Below are 22,226 nucleotides of genomic sequence, written 5' to 3'. Positions count from 1 at the left end.
CATGGTGCAAACATGGCCTCGGTCCCTGAAACTGATAGGCCAACAGCTTTGACAGGGAGCCATCAGGGACCTTTCAGGGGCAGAGTGTTACATCTTTCTCACATGCACAGTGTGGTGTTCTGAATGGGACCCTTTGTTTTAATTGTTGTCCATTCAGGGTTGATGCATCCAGTTCCAGAAATAAAAGCTGAGGCCCAAGTGTTTGCCAGCGATTGTTTCCTGGATTCTTTGCTCTTTGTCTCATACAGTTGGTTGACTTTCAGCTGAGTCATCTCTCGAGGCTGGTAGCCTAACTCCATGTGATGGGCAGGTGTTCCAGACCCACGGCACTTCATGTTAAGGAGCATAGATTAATCCTTCTGCTCGGACCACTCCCAACACGCAACCTAAAAGTGCCAGTTGTACAGCGCGATTGTATCTCATGGCCTTGTGGTCGATCTTGCAGAGCGCTCTCCCTGCCTAGCTAATGACTGCTCATGCCGAGGTAGACATCCAGAGCACCCATTTGGAGAAGCACAAGACTGTAATATGTACACTCAGTGGCCACATTATTAGATAGTGAAACTCCGATTTTACGCGCCCCAATTTAACGCGAATTTGGATATAACGCGATGACTCATTGGACTCCATGTCCATGTCAATCCATACTCCCCCTTCTCCAGCCTTGCATCCCTTTTGCCAAACAACTTCCCAGCTCTCGGCTTCACCCCTCCCCCTCCTGTCTTCTCCTATCATTTCGGGTCCCTCCTCCCCCTCCCACCTTCAAATTTCTTGCTATCTCTTTTTTCCGCTAGTCCTGATGAGGGGTCTCGACCAGATGCTGCCTGGCCTGCTGCGTTTTACCAGCATTTTGTGAGAGTCATTGGACCTTTTTTTTTTCTCGCTCAAAATGGAACAAACTGCTAGAAAAAGAAAATCTTTTTCTGTGAAAGATGAGCTTCACGCACTAGAGGCGATCAAGGCTAAGATTCAAACTCAAGTTGCACGAGACCTCGGGATACCGGAATCAACACTTTGTGGCTGGAAATCTCACAAAGAAAAGTTACGCACGTCACTTTGCAAAGTTGAAGAAGAAGCAGGACTAAAAGCCAAACGCCTGAAGACAGCCAAAGATGCCAGCCTCGATGACTGCCTGTATGAGTGGTTCGTTCAAGCTTGCTCAGAAGGCCTTCCAATTTCCGGTCCTATTCTCAAAGCTCAAGCCAAGAAGTCCACCCCCACCCCCAAAAGTGTCTGAAGTCATGGAACACCTGGAGGCAGCCTCCACTGGCTGGAGACCCAGGAGGTGGACCACATTAAAAACCTCCAACTCAGAAGCATTGTAGATTTTGCTTGCTGCCAGCGACATGCTACATTCAAGCAAGGAACACTCGATCACTTTTTTAAGAAATAAACTGTAAGTGATGAATGCTAATATTCTTGAATGTTTTTGTGTATTAAAAAGCTTTACTAAAAATTAATTTGTGTTTTAATTTCTACAGTAACAACAACCCTGATTTAGCGCGACCCCGCTTTTTTCGCGATGACATTTTATGGACCCAAACGATCGCGTTATAACGGGGTTTCACTGTACCTCCTGTACCTAATAAAGTGGCCACTGAGTGGATGTTCATGGTCTTCTGATGCTATAGACCAGCCACCTCAAGGTACAACATGTGCATTCAGAGATACTTTTCTGCACACTGCTGTTGTAACATGAGTTACTGTCACTTCCCTGTCAGCTTGGACAAGCCAATCCATTCTCATCTGATCTCTCTCTTTAATAAGGGTTTCTTTCCCCCCCCACAGAACTGCCTCTCAATGGACACTTCTTGCTTTTTGCACCGTTCTCTGTAACTCTAGAGACTGTTGCGCATGAGAATCCCAGAAGATCAGTAGTTTTTGAGATACTCAGACCAGGCCCAGCAATTGTTCCACAGTTGAAGTCACTTAGATCACGTTTCTTCCCCATTGTGATGTTTGGTGGGAGCAACAGTGAAGCCTCTTGACCATGTCTGCATGCTTTTCTGCACTGAGTTGCTTCCATATGATTGGTTAGTGAGATATTCACATTAATGTGCAGGTATACAGATGTACCTAATGAAGTGGCTCCCGAGCGTAGGAGCAGAATTAGTGCCATTCGGCGCATCGACTCTGCTCTGCTATTTAATCATGGCTGACTTATTGTCCCTCTCAATCCCATCCTCCTGACTTGGCCTCCACAGTCGGATGTGACAATGAATTCCACAGATTCACCACCCTCTTGAAGAAATTCCTCCTCATCTCTATTCTAAATGGACTTCCTTCTATTCTGAACCTCTGCCCTCTGGTCCTAGGCTCTTCCACTACAGGAATCATCCTCTACACATCCACTCTATCTGGGCCTTTCAATATGCCGGCCCCGACGCTAGCAGGCATGAACTTTCGGTTGCGGCCCCTGCCGTTGATCTCGGCGGCTCCAACACCTCAGGACATATTCAAAACCCGGACTCCAGCAACGACCATGGAGACATTCAAAGCGATCGCGCAACCACCAACTGCAACTCCAGCCTTGAACTCCAGGCCGGGTCTTTATGTGCTGCTGTTGTGACTCCCGTCTCCCCTTCCCCCACCACCACTCCGCAGCCCCGTCTTCCTCAGATCCCACTGTCAACTCCTGGGCCCTCAGAGGCTCCATCTTCCTCTCACCCCAACCCTCCCCTCTCCATTGACACCCCCAGCCTCCCCCCTCCCCCCTCTGATCCCAGCTCTCATCCGTGCCGGGTCTTTACCATCCCCTCTGACCTTCAACTGTCGGAGGCAGAACGCTCTGTTCTCAGTAAGGGCCTCACGTTTGTCCCCCTTCGCCCACACCTCAGCGAGTTCCGTGTTCGCCATGATGCGGAACTTTTCTTCCGCCGTCTCCGTCTCCGAGCCTACTTCTTCGGCAAGGACTCTTCCACCCCCACCGATGACCCCTTCTCCCGTCTTCAACCCTCCTCTTCTTCATGGACACCCCGCTCTGGTCTTCTGCCTGCTCTGGATCTCTTTATTGCCAACTGCCGACGGGACATCAACCGTCTCGACTTCACCGCACCTTGTCCCCATTCCAACCTCACTCCTTCGGAACGCTCTGCTCTCCACTCCCTCCGCACTAATCCTAACATTATTATTAAACCCGCTGATAAAGGGGGTGCTGTTGTAGTCTGGCGTACTGACCTCTACCTTGCCGAGGCACAGCGACAACTCGCGGATACCTCCTCTTATTTACCCCTCGATCGTGACCCCACTAAGGAGCACCAGGCCATTGTCTCCCACACTATCAACGACTTTATCCGCTCAGGGGATCTCCCATCCACTGCTACCAACCTTATAGTTCCCACACCCCGCACTTCCCGTTTCTACCTCCTACCCAAGATCCACAAACCTGCCTGTCCTGGCCGACCTATTGTCTCAGCTTGCTCCTGCCCCACCGAACTCGTTTCTGCATACCTCGACACTGTTTTATCACCCCTTGTTCAATCCCTTCCGACCTATGTTCGTGACACTTCTCACGCTCTTAAACTTTTCGATGATTTTAAGTTCCCTGGCCCCCACCGCTTTATTTTCACCATGGATGTCCAGTCCCTATATACTTCCATCCCCCATCAGGAAGGTCTCAAAGCTCTACGCTTCTTTTTGGATTCCAGACCTAATCAGTTCCCCTCTACCACCACTCTGCTCCGTCTAGCAGAATTAGTCCTTACTCTTAATAATTTCTCCTTTTGCTCCTCCCATTTCCTCCAAACTAAAGGTGTAGCTATGGGCACCCGTATGGGTCCTAGCTATGCCTGCCTTTTTGTTGGGTTTGTGGAACAATCTATGTTCCGTGCCTATTCTGGTATCTGTCCCCCACTTTTCCTTCGCTACCTCGACGACTGCATTGGCGCTGCTTCCTGCACGCATGCAGAACTCGTTGACTTTATTAACTTTGCCTCCAACTTTCACCCTGCCCTCAAGTTTACCTGGTCCATTTCCGACACCTCCCTCCCCTTTCTAGATCTTTCTGTCTCTGTCTCTGGAGACAGCTTATCCACTGATGTCTACTATAAGCCTACTGACTCTCACAGCTATCTGGACTATTCCTCTTCTCACCCTGTCTCTTGCAAAAACGCCATCCCCTTCTCGCAATTCCTCCGTCTCCGCCGCATCTGCTCTCAGGATGAGGCTTTTCATTCTAGGACGAGGGAGATGTCTTCATTTTTTAAAGAAAGGGGCTTCCCTTCCTCCACTATCAACTCTGCTCTTAAACACATCTCCCCCATTTCATGTACATCTGCTCTCACTCCATCCTCCCACCACCCCACTAGGAATAGGGTTCCCCTGGTCCTCACCTACCACCCCACCAGCCTCCGGGTCCAACATATTATTCTCCGTAACTTCCGCCACCTCCAACGGGATCCCACCACTAAGCATATCTTTCCCTCCCCCCCCTCTCTGCATTCCGCAGGGATCGCTCCCAACACAACTCCCTTGTCCATTTGTCCCCCCCATCCCTCCCCACTGATCTCCCTCCTGGCACTTATCCGTGTAAGCGGAACAAGTGCTACACATGCCCTTACACTTCCTCCCTTACCACCATTCAGGGCCCCAAACAGTCCTTCCAGGTGAGGCATCACTTCACCTGTGAGTCGACTGGGGTGATATACTGCGTCCGGTGCTCCCGATGTGGCCTTTTATATATTGGTGAGACCCGACGCAGACTGGGAGACCGCTTTGCTGAACATCTACGCTCTGTCCGCCAGAGAAAGCAGGATCTCCCAGTGGCCACACATTTTAATTCCACATCCCATTCCCATTCTGACATGTCTATCCACGGCCTCCTCTACTGTAAAGATGAAGCCACACTCAGGTTGGAGGAACAACACCTTATATTCCGTATGGGTAGCCTCCAACCTGATGGCATGAACATCGACTTCTCTAACTTCCGCTAGGCCCCACCTCCCCCTCATACCCCATCTGTTACTCTTTTTTATGCACACATTCTTTCTCTCACTCTCCTTTTTCTCCCTCTGTCCCTCTGAATATACCTCTTGCCCATCCTCTGGGTCACCCCCCCCCGTCTTTCTTCCCAGACCTCCTGTCCCATGATCCTCTCGTATCCCCTTCTGCCTATCACCTGTCCAGCTCTTGGCTCCATCCCTCCCCCTCCTGTCTTCTCCTATCATTTTGCATCTCCCCCTCCCCCTCCAGCTTTCAAATCCCTTACTCACTCTTCCTTCAGTTAGTCCTGACGAAGGGTCTCGGCCTGAAACGTCGACTGCGCCTCTTCCTATAGATGCTGCCTGGCCTGCTGCGTTCACCAGCAACTTTGATGTATGTTGCTTTCAATATTCAATAGGTTTCAATGAGATTCCCCCCCTCATTCTTCTGAACTCCAGTGAGTACAGGTCCAGAGCCATCAAACACTCCTCATACATTGACCCTTTCATTCCTGGGGTTATTCCTGTGTAGTTCCTCTGGACCCTCTCCATCACATCCTTTCTGGTGGGGAGAAGCAGCCAGTTAGGATGGAACCAGCCAGGAACATGCGGAGAATGAAGGGATAGCATTACTATGTAGGCAGAAGTGATTAGTTTAGTTGGGCATTTGATTAAGTTAACTAATTCAGTACAACATCGTGGACTGAAGGACATGTTCCTGTGTTGGGTCATTACGATGGTTATACCTGGAGGTGGCAATGGGGATAAGCTCCCATTACCTATTAAATGCTCTCAAAGGCGTGCATCTCAAATAGCCTCTGACAACCAAGTCCAGCTCCTGGCCTTCACCTGTGCCTTAGCTACCAAGCCTGGCGGAACTGTATCTACTGACAGGGGAAGGGACAAAGGCAGGTTACTGACGCCTGAAAACCAGTTGCTTCGGGTAGATGGTGCTCATCAGTTGTGTTTGACAGCTCATATGGGAAAATGTAAACTCTGATCTCAAACCTTCACAGACCTGCGGGGGAATACTTCTGGGAGTAAACCCCAAGGCAAGTTCCAGAGCTGGAGTCTCTAAGGCAGTCCTATGTTGAGTTCAATCTGACCGGCAACTCCTGCAGTGCCTCTGGTACCAAACTGTATCAGTCTCTGCCATTCCTTTGGGTTCATCAGCTGTGTGGAGAGGGGGTGCCAGATGCATGGGCAATGGCTTGCTCTCTAAACCGTACAGCCCTGGCCAGCATATCGACTGACAGCTCTGCACAAGCAATGTAGGACAGACAGGATTCAAAAGATTCAAGTATTGAAAATACCTTCATTATCAAAATATGTGTACAGAATACAACTCCGAGATTCGTCCGCCCACAGGCAGTCACAAAACAAAGAAACACCATGGAACCTGTTCAAGAAAACATCGAACACCCAGCACGCAAAAAAGGAATAAATTACGCAAATTGCAAAAAGCACATAGAGTATCAAATACCAAACTAGGAGTCCAGTTGTATTCAGTTCATTTCAGTACCATGCCACTAGCCCACTGCAGGCTGCACACAGACCCATTCTTCACCAAAGCACCCCAGTCCGTGTCGATTGCCTGAACAAACCACTGAAAACCAGCAAAAATAAAGAGGAACCAGAATCCAGAAGTACATTCAACATGAATCTCATAGTCCCCAAAACGAGTCCACCGCCTCGACAATTAGTCCTTGCAATACGGAACCAATATCCATATAGGACGTAACATCCATAGTTGATCCAGTTTCTTGTGTCTCCAATCTATAAGGATTATGTTCTTTCATTCTCCCCACATTCTCATCAACTCCTCCTGGGCTCTACCATTCACCTACACACTAGAGGCAATTTACCATGGCCAATTAACCTAACGGCCTGGGAGAGGGAGGGAATCAGAGCTCAGGGTGAACGTGTGAACTCCACACAGACAGCGCCGGAGGTCACCGGAGCATTGAGGTTCTACTTTGTCATGCCCTAGCCCCGGTATCTCCTTGTGTGCTTCGTACCATGCCTCCGTACAACAGCAAACATAATCAAAAGCCCCAACCACCCTGGACATTTTTTCTTCTCCTTTCTCCCAAAGGGCAGAAGATACAAAATCCTGAAAACACATACCACCAGGCTTGAGGACAGCTTCTATCCCACTGGTACAGGACTATTGAATGGCTCCCTAGTACAGAAAGATGTATTCTTTACTGTTATCCCAACTACCAGAAAATCCAAACAGCACACAAAATGCTGGAGGAACTCAGCAACTCAGATAGCTTCAATGGAAAAGAGTAAACAGTCAATGTTTTGGGCTGAGTCCCTTGAACAGGCAGGGGATATGGAAATAGAAGTGGGTGAAGCAGAGCCAGAGGACGAGAGGCCACGGCAGGACTAGTCACTGCACGGGATGTCCAATCGCCAGATATCAGAGGTGGCTGATGTAAGAAAGTGCTACCAATGGCTAGAAATGGCAGGGCTGAGGGACAGCATAGAGAGCCGCTGCTCATGACTGCACAGGAACAGGCGCTGAGCACAAGACCAATAGAAACAGGGGTCTATCACACCAGACAAGACCCAAGATGCAGACTGTGCAAGGAATCTGCTGAAGCCACCCAGCACACAGTAGTAGGCAGGGTGTTCTATCATACACTTAATAGAATAACCAAGTTGTATGAATTGTGTATAGGAACATTTTTGTGGAGTATGGATTGAACACTCAAGTCCAAATGGGAAACACCCGAGAAGGTCGTGGAGAACGACAGAGCTAAGATCCTGTGGGACTTACAAATATAGATTGATACACAGGTACTGGCCATCCAACCAGACATTGTAACACTGGACAAGGAACAGAAGAAAGCAATAGTAATAGATGTGGCAATCCTGAATGACAATAACATCAGGAAGAAAGAATACGAGAAGCTGGAGAAATACCAGGGCTTGCAAGAGCAGAGAGAAAGGATGTGGAAGGTCAAAGTCAGAGTAGTCGCAGTGGTGATAGGAGAACTTGGAGCTGTGACACCTGGGCTGGGAGAGTGGTTCGGACAAATCCCGGGAACAACATTGGAGATCTCAGTCCAGAAGAGCGCACTACTAAGAATAGCAGAATACCGCACCAAACCCTCAAGCTCACAGGCCTCTGGTAGAGGACGCGAGATTGAGGGAAAAATACACATGCACACCACCCATAAGGGGTGAGAAAAGAAAAAAAATATATATATACACACACACACAGTGCCTATGAAAAGAATTTATCATCTCCCTCCAGAAGTTGTCATGTTTTATTGTTTTACAACATTGAATCACAATGGATTTAATTTGGCTTTTTTGACACTGATCAACAGAAAAAGACTGTTTCGTGCCAAAGTGAAAACAGATCTCTACAAATTGATATAAATTAATTACAAATATAAAATGACAAAATAATTGATTGCTTAATTACTCACCCCCTTCAAGTCAGTATTTAGTAGATGCAGCTTTGGCAGCAATAACAGCCTTGAATCTGTGTGGATAGGTCTCTATCAGCTTTGCACATCTCAACCTGGCAATTTTTCCTTACTCTTCTTTTCAAAACTGCTCAAGCTCTGTCAGATGGCATGGAGATCGTGAGGGAACAGCCCTTTTTAAGTCCAACCACAAATTCCCAATTGGATTGAGGTCTGGAATCTGACTCGGCCACCCCGGGACATTAACTTTGTTTTTAAGCCATTCCTGTGTAACTTTGACTTTATGCTTGGAATCATTGTCTTTCTGGAAAACAAATCTTCTCCCAAGGCACCGTTCTCTTGCAGACTACATTTGGTTTTCCTCCAGGATTTCCCTGTATTTTGCTGCGTTCATTTTACCCTCTACCTTCACAAGTCTTCCAGGGCCTGCTGCAGTAAAACATCCCTACAGCATGATGCAGCCACCACCATGCTTCACGGTAGGAATGGTGTGTTTTTGATGATGTGCAGTGTTTGGCTTATGCTAAACGTAGCTTATGTTTGATGGTCAATAAACTCAATTTTGGTTTCATCAGACCATAGACATCAGAGTTCACATGGCTTCTGACAAACTGTAGCTGAGATTTCATATGAGTTTTTATCAACAGTGGCTTTCTCTTTGCCTCTCTCCCATAAAGCAGTGACTGGTGTTTTTACTACAATCAATTGAAACACCTTGATTGCTCACAGGTGAACACCACTTAACAAATTGTGTGACTTCCAAAACCAACTGGCTGCACCACTGATGATTTAGTGCATCATATTAAAGAGGGTTGAATAGTTATGCAATTAATTATTTTGTATTTTATATTTGTAATTAATTTAAATCAGTTTGTAGAAATCTGATTTCACTTTGACATGGAAGAGTCTTTTTCTGTTGATCAGTGTCAAAAAAAGCCAAATTATTTATATATAGGCATGTGTGACATTGTGGGCATCACTGAATCGTGGCTTAAAGAAGATTATAGAGATTACAGCTGGGAGTTTAACGTCCAAGGATACACATGTCAATGCAATGTCATTACAATACACAACGTATTGAAAGGTCAGGCAGAAAGGCAGAGGGGATAGCATTGCTGGGTTGGTAAAAAATTAAATCAATTCATTAGAAAGAGGTGACATAAGGTCAGAAGGTGTCGAATCACTGTGGATAGAGCTAAGGATCTGCAAGGGTAAAAAGAACGTGATGGGAGTGGTATACAGACTATCTCCCGTTGTAATTTGGAGGGCACAGGATATATACATCCCAAAAAGGAAGAAGTATTCCAAAGGAAGTATGACATAACTGTGGCTGACAAGGGAAGTCAACCCAACATAAAAGCCAAACAGAGGGCTCTAATAGAGCAAAAATTCATGGGAAGTTAGAGGATTAGGAAGCTTTTAAAAACAGAAGGCAACTAACGAAATCATAAAGTAGGGAAAGATGGAATACCAAAGCTAGCTAGCTAATAATACTAAAGAGGATACCAAAAGTGTCTTCAGGCACTTAAACATGAAAGAGAAGCAAGAATAGTGTGGGGGGGCAGCGGCAAGGTAATGGTGGATGAACTGAATAAGTATTTTGCATCAGTCTTCACTATGGAAGACACCAGCAGTATGCTGGAAGTTCGAGTATATCAGGGGGTAAGAGTGTATACAGTTGACATTACAAGGGAGAAGGTTCTTGGGAAACTGAAAGATTTGAAGGTAGATAAGTCACCTGGACAAGTTGGTAAATACCCCAGGGTTCTGAAAGAGGTGGCTGAAGAGATTGTGGAGACATTAGGAATGATCTTACAAGAATGAATTGATTCTGGCATTGGTCAAGAGGTTTGGAAAATTGTGAATGTCACTCCACTCTTCAAGAAGAGAGGCAGAAGAAATGAAATTATAGGCCAGTTAGTCTAAACCACAGTGGTTGGGAAGATGTTGGAGTCGATTGTTAAGGATGTGGTTTCTGGGTACTTGGAGGCACATGATAAAATAGTCCAAAGTCAGCATGGTTTTCTTAAGGGAAAATCTTGCCTGTCAAAACTGTTAGAATACTTTGAAGAAATAACAAGCAGGATAGACAAAGAAAAATCGGTTGATGTTATGAATTTGGATTTTCAGAAGGCCTTTGACAAGGTGACACACATGAGGCTACTTAACAAATTAAGAGCCTGCGGTATTACAGGAAAGATACTAGCATGGATAGAGCAATGGCTGATTGGCAGGAGGCAAACACTGGGAATAAAGCAAGCCTTTTCTGATTGGCTGCAGGTGGCTAGTGGTGTTTCACAGAGTTTGTGTTGGGACTGCTTCTTTTTATTTTTTATGTCAATGACTTGGATGATGGAATTGATGGCTTTGTTGCCAAGTTTACAGATGATACAAAGATAGCTGGAGAGGCAGGTAGTTCTGAGGAAGTAGAGAGGCTACAGAAGGACTTAAACAGGTTAGGAGAATGGGCAAAGAAATGGCAGATGGAATACAGTGTTGGGAAGTGTATGGTCATGTACTTTGGTAGAAGAAATAGAAGCATAGACTATATTCTAAATGGAGAGAAAATTAAAAAATCTGAAGTGCAATGGTACTTAAGACCATAAGATATAGGAGCAGAATTAGGCCATTTGCCCCATTGCGTCTGCTCCACCATTCATCATGGCTGATCCAATCTTTCTCTCAGCCCCAATCTCCCGCCTTCTCCCCGTATCCCTTCATGCACTGACCAATCAGGAATCTATTAACCTATGCCTTTTAAATATACATAAAGACATGGCCTCCACAGCTGCATGTAGCAAATAATTCCAAAGTACAGAGGTATATATATATATGTGTGTGTAAGACCATAAGATATGGGAGCAGAACTAGGCCAATCAGCCCATCAAGTCTGCTCCACCATTCAATTGTGGGCTGATCCAATTTTTCCAGTCATCCCCACTCCCCTGCCTTCTCCCCATACCCTTTGATGCCCTGGCTAATCAAGAACTTATCTATCTCTGCCTTAAATACACCCAATGACTTGGCCTCCACAACTGCTCATGGCAACAAATTCCACAGATTTACCACCCTCTGACTAAAGTAATTTCTCCAAATTGCTGTTCTAAATGGAGGTCCTTCAATCCTGAAGTCGTGCCTCCTTGTCCTGGATTCCCCTACCATGGGAAATAACTTTGCCATATCTAATCTGTTCAGGCTTTTTAACTTTTGGAATATTTCTTTTTTTTTTCTTTTTTTTTAAATTTTATTTTTATTTGGATAAGGAATTCACAATTATCATGTACTTTTTTCACACATATAACCTTTTCCATTTTTTTATATGTATAAAACTACAATTATTTATACATTCTTAAGTACACATTGAGATGATATAAAAGGAAAATAAACATTTAAATAGATAATTATGTACTGTGGTAAATCTAACCTATTAGGCTAAGTAATGAAATTAGTTGTTAAGAAAAATGGTAATAATAGTTTCCATACAACCCTTCTGGACTATTTCCACTGGTCCAAAATGTTGCATACAAGCCTATATACCAACCATTGTAGGTGTTTATATCCCAATTTGTTCATGCTTGTTCCTGCCCGCAGACATAATTATCCAATCCCTATGTACTTATTTACTTAATTTTTTCATTTTTTTTTATCCCTTTCCCAAATCTTTCCCTTTACTTGTGTTAATTCTCTATTTTCCAAAAAAAAACAACAAACATTTAGACTAGGGGTGCTTACGTTAGCAATATTACTGTGTTGATGAGAAGAGCAATATAAATCATTAGGAGAGTCATCTAAAGTCTGCTCGCATTGGGGTTATATATTCAATCCATTTATTCCAGATTTGATAAAATGTTTCTTTTTGAGTTCTCAGGGAGTAAGTCAACTTTTCCATTTTAAATATTTCCAAGATAATTTCGTACCAATCTTCTAATGTAGGTGGTATTGGATTTAGCCATTTTCTAGTGATTGATTTCTTACTTGCCGCTAAGAGGGCCTGCAGCAACTTTATATCTTCCTTCTGTTCAAGGAACAATACATGCCCCAAATAGAGCGTCTCAAAGTTCAGAGGTATCTGGGACCTAAGTACCTTACCTAATGTTCTATGAATACCTTCCCAAAATAGACTTAATTTAGGGCAATCCCAGAAAATATGAAAATGATTTGCCTCCTTGGAGCCGCACCTTCTCCAACACATCACATTTGTATCTTTATATTTTTCCTGATATGGGGTCTTGAAGTATCTTATAATGTTTTTCCAACAATGTTCTCTCCAAGTCAAAGAATTAGTCGAGGACCACTGAAAGCTGCAGATTTTCCCCCAAGCCTCCTCTGAAAGTACCAACCCCGCTTCTTTCTCCCACTTCTCTTTAATATACAGTGTATTTACATTTTTAGCATGGGAGAGTGCATTATACAGGCGAGAAACTGATTTACTAGGTATTGAACTGCAAGCCGAATTCAGAATCTTGAAAAATTCTAATTCTACTGTTGATAGGTCTGTATATCTACAACTCTGGTTAACATAGTTTCGTATTTGAAGGTACCTAAAAAAGTCATTATGTTCTAGGCCATGTTTCTATGAGAAATATATGTGGAATATTTCTATGAGATCTCCCTCGTTCTCCTGAACTCCAAGGAATACAGCCCAAGAGCTCCCAGACAATCCTCATATGGTAACCCTTTTATTCTTGAAATCATTCTTGTGAATCTTCTCTGAACCCTCTCCAATGTCAATATATCCTTTCTAAAATAAGCCCAAAACTGCACAGAATACTCCAAGTGTGGTCTCACGAGTGCCTTACAGAGCCTCAACATCACATCCCTGCTCTTATATTCTATACCTCTAGAAACGAATGCCAACATCGCATTTGCCTTCTTCACCACTGACTCAACCTGAAGGTTAACCTTTAGGGTATCCTGCACAAGGACTCCCAAGTCTCTTTGCATCTCCGCGCTTTGAATTCTCTCCTCATCAAAATAATAGTCTGCCCATTTATTTCTTCCACCAAAGTGCATGACCATACACTTTCCAACATTGTATTTCATTTGCCACTTCTTTGCTGATTCTCCTAAACTATCTAAGTCTCTCTGCAGGCTCTCTGTTTCCTCAACACTACCTGCTCCTCCACCTATCTTTGTATCATCGACAAATTTAGCCACAAATCCATTAATCCCACAGCCCAAATCATTGACATAAGTCATAAAAAGCAGCGGTCCCGACCCCTGTGGAACTCCACCGGTAACAGGCCAGAATAGGATCCCTTTATTCCCTCTCTGTTTTCTGATGATCAGCCAATGCTCCACACATGCTAATAACTGCCCTGTAATTCTATGGGATCTTATCTTGCTAAGCAGCCTCATATGTGGTACCTTGTCAAAGGCCTTCTGAAAATCCAAGTACGCCACATCTACTGTATCTCCTTCGTCTACCCTGTTTGTAACTTCCTCAAAAAAGTTGCAGTAGGTTAGTCAGGCAGGATTTTCCTTTCAGGAAACCATGCTGGCTTTGGTCTATCTTGTCATATGCCTCCAGGTACTCCGTAATCTCATCCCTAACAATCGATTCCAACAACTTCCCAACCACTGATGTCAGGCTAACAGGTCTATAGTTTCCTTTCTGCTGCCTCACACCCTTCTTAAATAGCAGAGTAGTAGCATTTGCAATTTCCAGTCATCTGGTACAATGCCAGAATCTATTGATTCTTGAAAGATCATTGTTAATGCCTCCGCAATCTCTCCAGCTACTTCCTTCAGAACCCTTCTACCTTAAGCCACAAACTTATCAATCACCCCTGCTGTGGACCACTTTCTGGAGGTCCAAGACGACGACTTCTACAAAGTATGTTCCACGACCACTGGACTAAGTGTGTAAATGTAGAAGGGGACTATGTTGAAAAATAAATGTGCTAGATTTTCTAAAATTGGTTCCTTCTACCTTAGGCCATGAACTTATCAATCACCCCTAATAAGTTTTACTTACACAACCGTTTCTCGCTGCATTTTTAAAAACTCAAATTTCTTGCTATGCTTCAACAGGTCATTAATCATGGCTAACCACTGTGTTTCTCTGCTTTGCTTGGAATGCGATCCAGACAAAAATGACCTGCTTAGATGCCATGCAAAGCTGTACTGTGCTATATCTCTAAATAAAAATAAACATTTTTCACTGTATCTTGGTACATGTAACGATTAGGAAAAGGGGAGATGCAATGAGACCTGCGTGTCATTATACACCAGTCATTGAAAGTGGGCATGCAGGTACAGCAGGCGGTGAAAAAGGCAAATGGTATGCTGGCATTCATAGCAAGAGGATTCGAGTACAGGAGCAGGGAGGTACTACTGCAGTTGTACAAGGCCTTGGTGAGGCCACACCTGGAGTATTGTGTGCAGTTTTGGTCCCCTAATCTGAGGAAAGACATCCTTGCCATAGAGGGAGTACAAAGAAGGTTCACCAGATTGATTCCTGGGATGGCAGGACTTTCATATGATGAAAGACTGGATCAACTAGGCTTATACTCGTTGGAATTTAGAAGATTGAGGGGTGATCTTATTGAAATGTATAAAATCCTAAAGGGATTGGACAGGCTAGATACAGGAAAATTGTTCCCGATGTTGGGGAAGTCCAGAACGAGGGGTCACAGTTTGAGGATAAAGGGGAAGCTTTTTAGGACAGAGATGAGGAAAAACTTCTTCACACAGAGAGTGGTGAATCTGTGGAATTCTCTGCCACAGGAAACAGTTGAGGCCAGTTCATTGGCTATATTTAAGAGGAAGTTAGATATGGCCCTTGTGGCTAAAGGGATCAGGGGGCATGGAGGGAAGGCTGGTACAGGGTTCTGAGTTGGATGATCAGCCATGATCATACTGAATGGTGGTGCAGGCTCGAAGGGCCAAATGGCCTACTCCTGCACCTATTTTCTATGATACTAAATTTTTCTTGACCACTGTCCTGTGAAAAACCTGTATATTTTTTACTGTGTAAAAGGTGCTATATAAACGTCAGTTATTGTGCTTACAATTGGAATTCCAGCTTCAGTAATGATTCAACAAAATGATTCAACCATCAGACTCTTTAACCAGTGTGGAAGCTTCAGTCACCTCAACTCAGAACTAATTCCACAACATACAAACTCACTTTCAAAGACTATACAGCTCACATTATCAGTGTAATTTCTTCATCTATGTATCTATCTACCTATATCTATCTATCTACCTATATCTATCTATCCATCCATCTATCTATCTATTTATCTGTCTGTCTATCTATCTATCTATCTATCTATCTGTCTATCTATTTATTTTCATTTGCACAGTTTGTTTTCTTTTGTACATTGGCTGTTTGGTTTGTCAGTCTTTGTTTTTGTGTTTTTTTTATTGATTCTGTCGTACTATATTGTTTTACCATGAGTATCTGCAAGAAAATGAATCTCAAGATGGTATATTGTGATAGATACATACTTTGATAATTAATTTACTTTGAACTTTAATGAAGAAGTGTTTTTTTTTATTGAACAGAACCCACAAGGATCGGTGATCCAGCAATGGTTGGATTTAGAGACTACATTAGGTGTTGTGTCCAAAGAATTTTTATTGTCGCCCAACGCTCTGCAAGGCAACTGGGAGATACATGTCACATTTAATGTAAGTGCTGTCAATCACGCTTCTCAGCTTTATGGATCAAGTAGAGGGAGCAAAGTACAAGAGAGCTGTCCGACTGGTCTATGAGTAACGAACACAAAATATTGGTGGAATTTCTGATGAAGGATCCCAGTCCAAAACGTCAACAGCTTATTGTATGTTCCTCCATAGTTCCAGTGTGGTCACTTAAGTCGAGTTTGATGTTCACCTGAGGGGTTGTTTGCAAACCCAACACGTGGGTCCTGGGCTGATCGGTTGCCATGGCAAACGCTTGTGCATGACTTTGTGGTGAAGTGGGGAGGCTGATGCACGGACAGCCACCACATGATCCTTGATAGATTGGGCTCAGAGTCCAGTGGCAGGACGACTGGGGACCTTTCACTGCTGTAGCCTTCCTCCACCTTCACTGCCATTGTGATGAGTCATCATCTTCCACCAGCTCCACTGTTGAGGTCCTGGTTGGGGCGCTCTTTGTCTGGAACCTCCCCCTTGACCTTACCTTCATGGGTGACCCTACCAGGTGGTAAGCGCCAAATGGCTAAACTCCAGACGACATGACTCCCAAGGTTCAGGATCTTACAAGCCTGTCTGCCTTGACAAGGCAATGATCCTCAGAGAAGAGTTGCTGCCTGACCTGCTGAGTTTCCCCAGCATTTTGTGTGTGTTGCTCCAGATTTCCAGCACCTGCAGAATCTCTTGTGTTTATTAACAAACTGGTCTATGGTAGTGTTTGGCACCTTATCCTCAACTTTCCTAATCAAATTCTCAACAACTCCTTCGGGTATTCAATTCTTTCACCTTCTTCTGTTACTTGCCACCACCCCTCACTATGGGAGAAAGTTGTATCTAATTAAAGGGACTTGCCTGAATTGCTCTATCCACATCAACAGTAAACTCACCTCATCCCTTGATACTTAGGCATGCGTCTAGACCATGCTCTCTTCTTGCTGCTACCATCAGGAAGGAGGTACAGGAGACTTGGGTCCTATGACATCAGGCTCAGAAACAGTTATTACCCTTAAACCATCAGGCTCCTCAACCAGAGTGGACAACTTCACTCACCTCAACACTAAACTGATTCCATAACCACTGGACTCACTTTCAAGGACTCTACAACTCATATTCTCGGTATTATTTATTTATTTATCGTATTTGCACAGTTTGTCTTCTTTTGCACTTTGATTGTCAGTCTTTGTGTACTGTTTTTCATTGATTTCATTGTATTTCCTTGTTCTACTCTGAATGTCTGAAACAAAATGAATCTCAGAGTAGTGTATGGTAACATATTCTCACTTTGATATAAATTTAGTTTCAACTTTGAAGATAGGGCATCAACGTATGTACTTTCTAAGGTGTCTGAGAAGACTTGCCTTGTCAAACGTCTTCAGATGTGCTGTACAAAGTGCACCTCAGCCTGGGATGACAACAGCTCTGCTTTGGTCTGATGGAATCTGCAGAGAGTAGTAAGGATAGCCATCCATACCCTTAACCTTTCTTTCTTTCTTTTCAAATCTTTTTATTGTTATATTATACAGGAAAAATAACATGAGTACATTGAAGTAACAACACCTACAATGTCTCAAAAAAGACATTATCTTAAAGATTGAAAAAAATTTTTGTGATAACAAAAAAAACCTACTAAGCAGAAAAGTGAGAGAAAAAAGAACCCATTAGGTGTACAACCCCGGAGTCATACGTCATACAAAAAGCTTCTAAAAATAAACATCAAACCGCCAGCAAATCCTTAACCTTTCATATACTTATCTGATCTTGAAATTGAACCTATGTTCACCACTTCCAATGGCAGCTCGTTCCACTCTGTCACTGAGTGAAAACGTTCCCCCTAAATATTTCACCTTTCACCCATATCCTATAATCTCTAGTTCTAGTCTCACCCGATTTCAGTGGAAAAAACCTGTTTGCACTTACCCTATCTATACCGCTTATAATTTTGTATTACTCTATGAAATCTCCTCTCAGTCTTCTACGCTCCTGGGAATAAAGTCAGAATCTGCTCAACCTATCCTTATAGCTCATGCCCCGGCAACAGCCTTGGAAATTTTTCTGTACTCTTTGAATACTACGTATATTTTTCCTGTAGGTACAGTAAGTGACCAGAACTGCAGACAATACTCCAAATTTGACACCCCTAACGTTTTATTTCAACATAACATCCTAACTCCTATACTCAAGACTCTAAGTTATGAAGGCCAATGTACCAAAAGCTTTCATTATGACCCTACCTTCTTGTGACACCGCTTCTAGTGAATTATGGATCTGTATTCCCAGATCCCACTGTTCTTCCACACTCCTCATTGCCCCAATGTGTTAGTCCTACTGTCATGAAGTGTGCGGGCAATGTCAGAACTCACATGCGGTGGAAAGACAGATTCCAATGTAGAGACGGCAACCAGAGTTCATTCATGAGATTTCCAACAGAAAAATGGTAGCTTGGCCAAGCGACACCATGAGACGTAACATTCTTAAAACTAGGAAAACATGATTAATACTAATCAGGCATCCACTTAAATAATACAGGTAACACAGAATCCCCAAGACTATCAAAATAAACTTAACATATTTAACCAGAAAGAAACAGGAGACTACATTACAAAGAGTGAGTTGCTCAAGAAAAAACACAAGGAACTCTAAACATAATGACTCAGATTAAACAATAATTAACCAATTCAGGTGCCCTAAAAACCTTAGAGACCAACACTGTCTCTACCACCACCCTTGGCAGGACATTCCACACACCCACACCATTCTCTGTGTAAAAATCTTAATCCATCTCCCATATACTTTCCTTCAATCAGCTTAAAGTTACTCCCCTTGTTTTAGCCATTTCCGCCCTGGGATTGAGTATCTGTCTACTCAATCTACCTCTCTTGCACACCTCAATAAGTTGCCACTATTCTCCCCATATTCCCATGGAATTGTCCCAAATTTTCTTTATCTGACTCATTTAGTACTTTAATTTGGTTTCTCCTTAAATTGTTACATTTTCTTCATTAACGTAGACCATTTAAGCAAAATTGTTAACATAGAACATGGAACATAGAATATGCCCCTTGGCCCAATATGATGTGCCAAACTTTAACCTACTTTAAAATCAACCTAACCCTTCCCTCTTACATAGACCTTCATTTTTCTTTCGTTCATGTGCCTATATGAAAGTTTCTTAAGTTCCCCTAATTGAGGGGGGGGGCACTGGAGTGAGGGGCTCTGGTTAAACTTCTTGTGCAGGTTGTCAGACTGAATGATAAATTCTGTCATTCCTTTGCAGGAGATAATACAGAGGAAGATATTCAGTGTGGCCGAGTATGGTGAGTATCTCCTCATCATAAGGATATTTACAGCAAAGACACTTCTCACTGCCTCAGTAAAGCAACCAGCATAATCAGAGACCCTACACACCTCAGACATTCTCTCTTCTCCCCACTCCCATCGGGCAAAAGGTATTAAACTCTGAAAGCACGAACCACTGGGCTCAAGGACAGCTTCTTCCCTACTGTCATAAGACTATTGAGCAGTGCCCTTGTATGCTAAGATGGGCTATTGACTGCTTCTATTGCACTGTTGTAAGACTATGAAATGGCCCCTTAAAAATGGATTCTTAATCTCACAATCTACCTCATTACAAACTTGTGCCTTTTTGTCTGCCTACACTGTACTTTCTCTGCCGTTGCAACACTTTCTTCTGCATTGTTACCGTTTTATCTTATTCTACCTCACTGTGTAATGATCTGATTTGTACGTTCAGCATGGAGAGCAAGATTTTCACTGTGTCTGGGTACATGTGACAGTAGTAAACCAATTCAATTTCCAGTTCTATTTGGCCCATCTATTCTGTCCCACAAGAATTACACTAGTTCCCTATTCTTCTATTTGGCTAGTATTTATTCAGCTCCTTCTTAAATCCACCTCTTAAGCAGGACATGGTTGAACAACCTAGAGCCATACAATCACACATTATTGTGCAGTACAGAACAGGTGGAGCCCTTTGGCCTCACCACTATCTGATAGCCAGAGGAACACACACAAAATGCTGGAGGAACTCAGCGGGTCAGTTAATGGTGAATGCAGGTTCGATTTCAACATTCGAGAGAAATTTGGATAGGGTATACGGATAGGAGGTGTACGGAGGGCTGTGGGCTGCATACGGCTCGATGAGAGTAGGCAGCATAATAGTTCGGTATGGACCAAGTGTGCAAAAGGGCCTATTTCTGTGCTGTAGTAATCTGACTCTTTCAAGATCTCAGTCTGAAACAATGAAGCTTTATTCCTCTCCATTGATGCTGCCTGACCTGCCGAGTACCTCCTGCATTTGGTGTCCATTGTCCATCTAAACTAGTCCCTTTTTCCAATGGTAGCATAGCAGTTAGGGCAATGCTATGACAGCTTGGCTGTCAGAGTTTGGAGCTTAACTCCAGTCTCCTCTGTAAGAAATTTGTATGTTCCTTCCTGGGAATGTGTGGGTTTCCTCTAGGTAACTCTGGTTTCCTCCCACAGTCCAAAGGCATATCAGTTAGTAGGTTAATTGGTCATTGTAAATTGTCCTGTGATTAGGCCAGGATTAAATCGGCAGGTTGCTGGCCTGTGAGGCTTGATGGGCTGGAGGGCCTGTCCCGCTGTATCTTTAAATAAATAAAATGATAAATAAATCCCTCTAAACATTCCTGTCCATGCACCTGTCCAAGTGCCTTTTCAAAGTTACTAATGTACGATGTCATCCACTTCCTCTGGCAACTTGTTCCACATGCAGGGTGAAAACATCAACCCTCCGGTTCCTATTACGTCACTCCCCTGTCATCATAGGCCTGAGCCCTCTAGGTCTTGATTCCCTAAAGCCGTATTAACCCTATCTATGCACCTCTACACCTCTTTAAGATCCCACCTAATTCTCCTTGACCTCAGTCTGTACAATGCCTCCGGTCCTGGTAACATCCTCATAAATCTGCACTCTTTCCAGCACAATAGCATCTTTTTGACAGCAGGATGATCAAGACTGAGCACAATATTCCAAATACTATCTTTCATGTTGGTTTTATATGCCTCAACCGAATATCTATTTATTGTCCACTGTATACCAATTATTTAAATACCAGCCTTTGATTTTTCCAGTCATAACCTTTGGTTTTCCAGTAAGCCATAATCAATTCACTCCTCACCCTTTTTGGGGTTTGCTTTGCTTAATTTTAAGATTCTAGTTTTTGAATGGAACTAAATCATTTCAACCTTGATGTAAATTCTATTATTCAAGATTGTTTAATATCATTTCCAGTGCACAAGTGTATTTCAGAATGAAAGGAATGGCATGGTGGTGTAGTGGTTAGCACAACGCTTTTCAGTACCAGCGACCCAGGTTCTGTTCCTGCCACTGCCTTGAAGGAATTTGTATGTTCTCCACGTGACCGCATGGGTACTCCAGTTTCCTCCCACAGTCCAAAGATGTATCAGTTGGTAGGCTAATTGGTTATTGTAAATTAGGCTAGTATTAAATCAGAGAATTCGCTGGGTGTCACAGCTCGTAGGGCCAGAAGGGCCTATTCCACACTGTCTCAATAAATAAATGACTCAAAATAATTGTTAGTATAGGGAATGATAGCCCCCTGGCCTGGCCAAACTTAAGAAATCGCGTTTGGGTGGATGCTGCACAATCAGTATCACGAAATAACAAACAGTACACAATATGCGATTAAACGGTTGAGCTTTATAATTCTTAATTTGACTATATGGTTAGTAAAGAAAACAAAAAAAGAAAAAAGGGCCCATTCTCATAAAACAGTCTAATGCACAATGTTGGAGCTCACTGATAAGGCCATTCGTCCACCATCGACCTCTCCGATCATTGCTGACCTTCGGACCCTGGCTCCAAGTCCACTCCGTCCGAGGTCTGCCAACTATCTCCATTCGTGTCTTCTCTCCTCATCTCTCCCCGGCAAAAAACCGTGAATTCCCGGCTCCCAGGCACACCAGATTGACTCCTGGGATGGCAGGACTTTCATATGATGAAAGACTGGATCGACTAGTCTGATACTCGTTGGAATTTAGAAGATTGAGGAGGGATCTTATTGAAACGTATAAAATCCTAAAGGGATTGGACTGGTTAGATGCAGGAAGATTGTTCCAGATGTTGGGGAAGTCCAGAACGAGGGGTCACAGTTTGAGGATAGAGGGGAAGCCTTTTAGGACCGAGATGAGGAAAAACTTCTTCACACAGAGAGTG

At 43.6% G+C, this 22,226-nt stretch overlaps 1 protein-coding gene across 1 annotated transcript in view; it reads left to right on the top strand.

Annotated features, from left to right (window-relative positions):
• Positions 1–22,226, top strand: part of cd109 (CD109 molecule) — a 265,250-nt gene that overhangs the window by 33,060 nt on the left and 209,964 nt on the right. Inside the window, exons 5-6 of the mRNA XM_063054966.1 lie at positions 15,875–16,000; positions 19,284–19,323. Of these exons, the coding sequence (XP_062911036.1) occupies positions 15,875–16,000; positions 19,284–19,323 (166 nt within the window). The remainder of the gene's footprint in view (positions 1–15,874; positions 16,001–19,283; positions 19,324–22,226) is intronic.

Source organism: Mobula hypostoma, chromosome 8, assembly GCF_963921235.1.
Source record: "Mobula hypostoma chromosome 8, sMobHyp1.1, whole genome shotgun sequence".
NCBI classification, from domain to species: Eukaryota; Metazoa; Chordata; class Chondrichthyes; order Myliobatiformes; family Myliobatidae; genus Mobula; species Mobula hypostoma.
The sequence above is the reverse complement of the archived record's forward strand: the minus strand, read 5'-3'. Positions and strand labels throughout refer to the sequence as shown.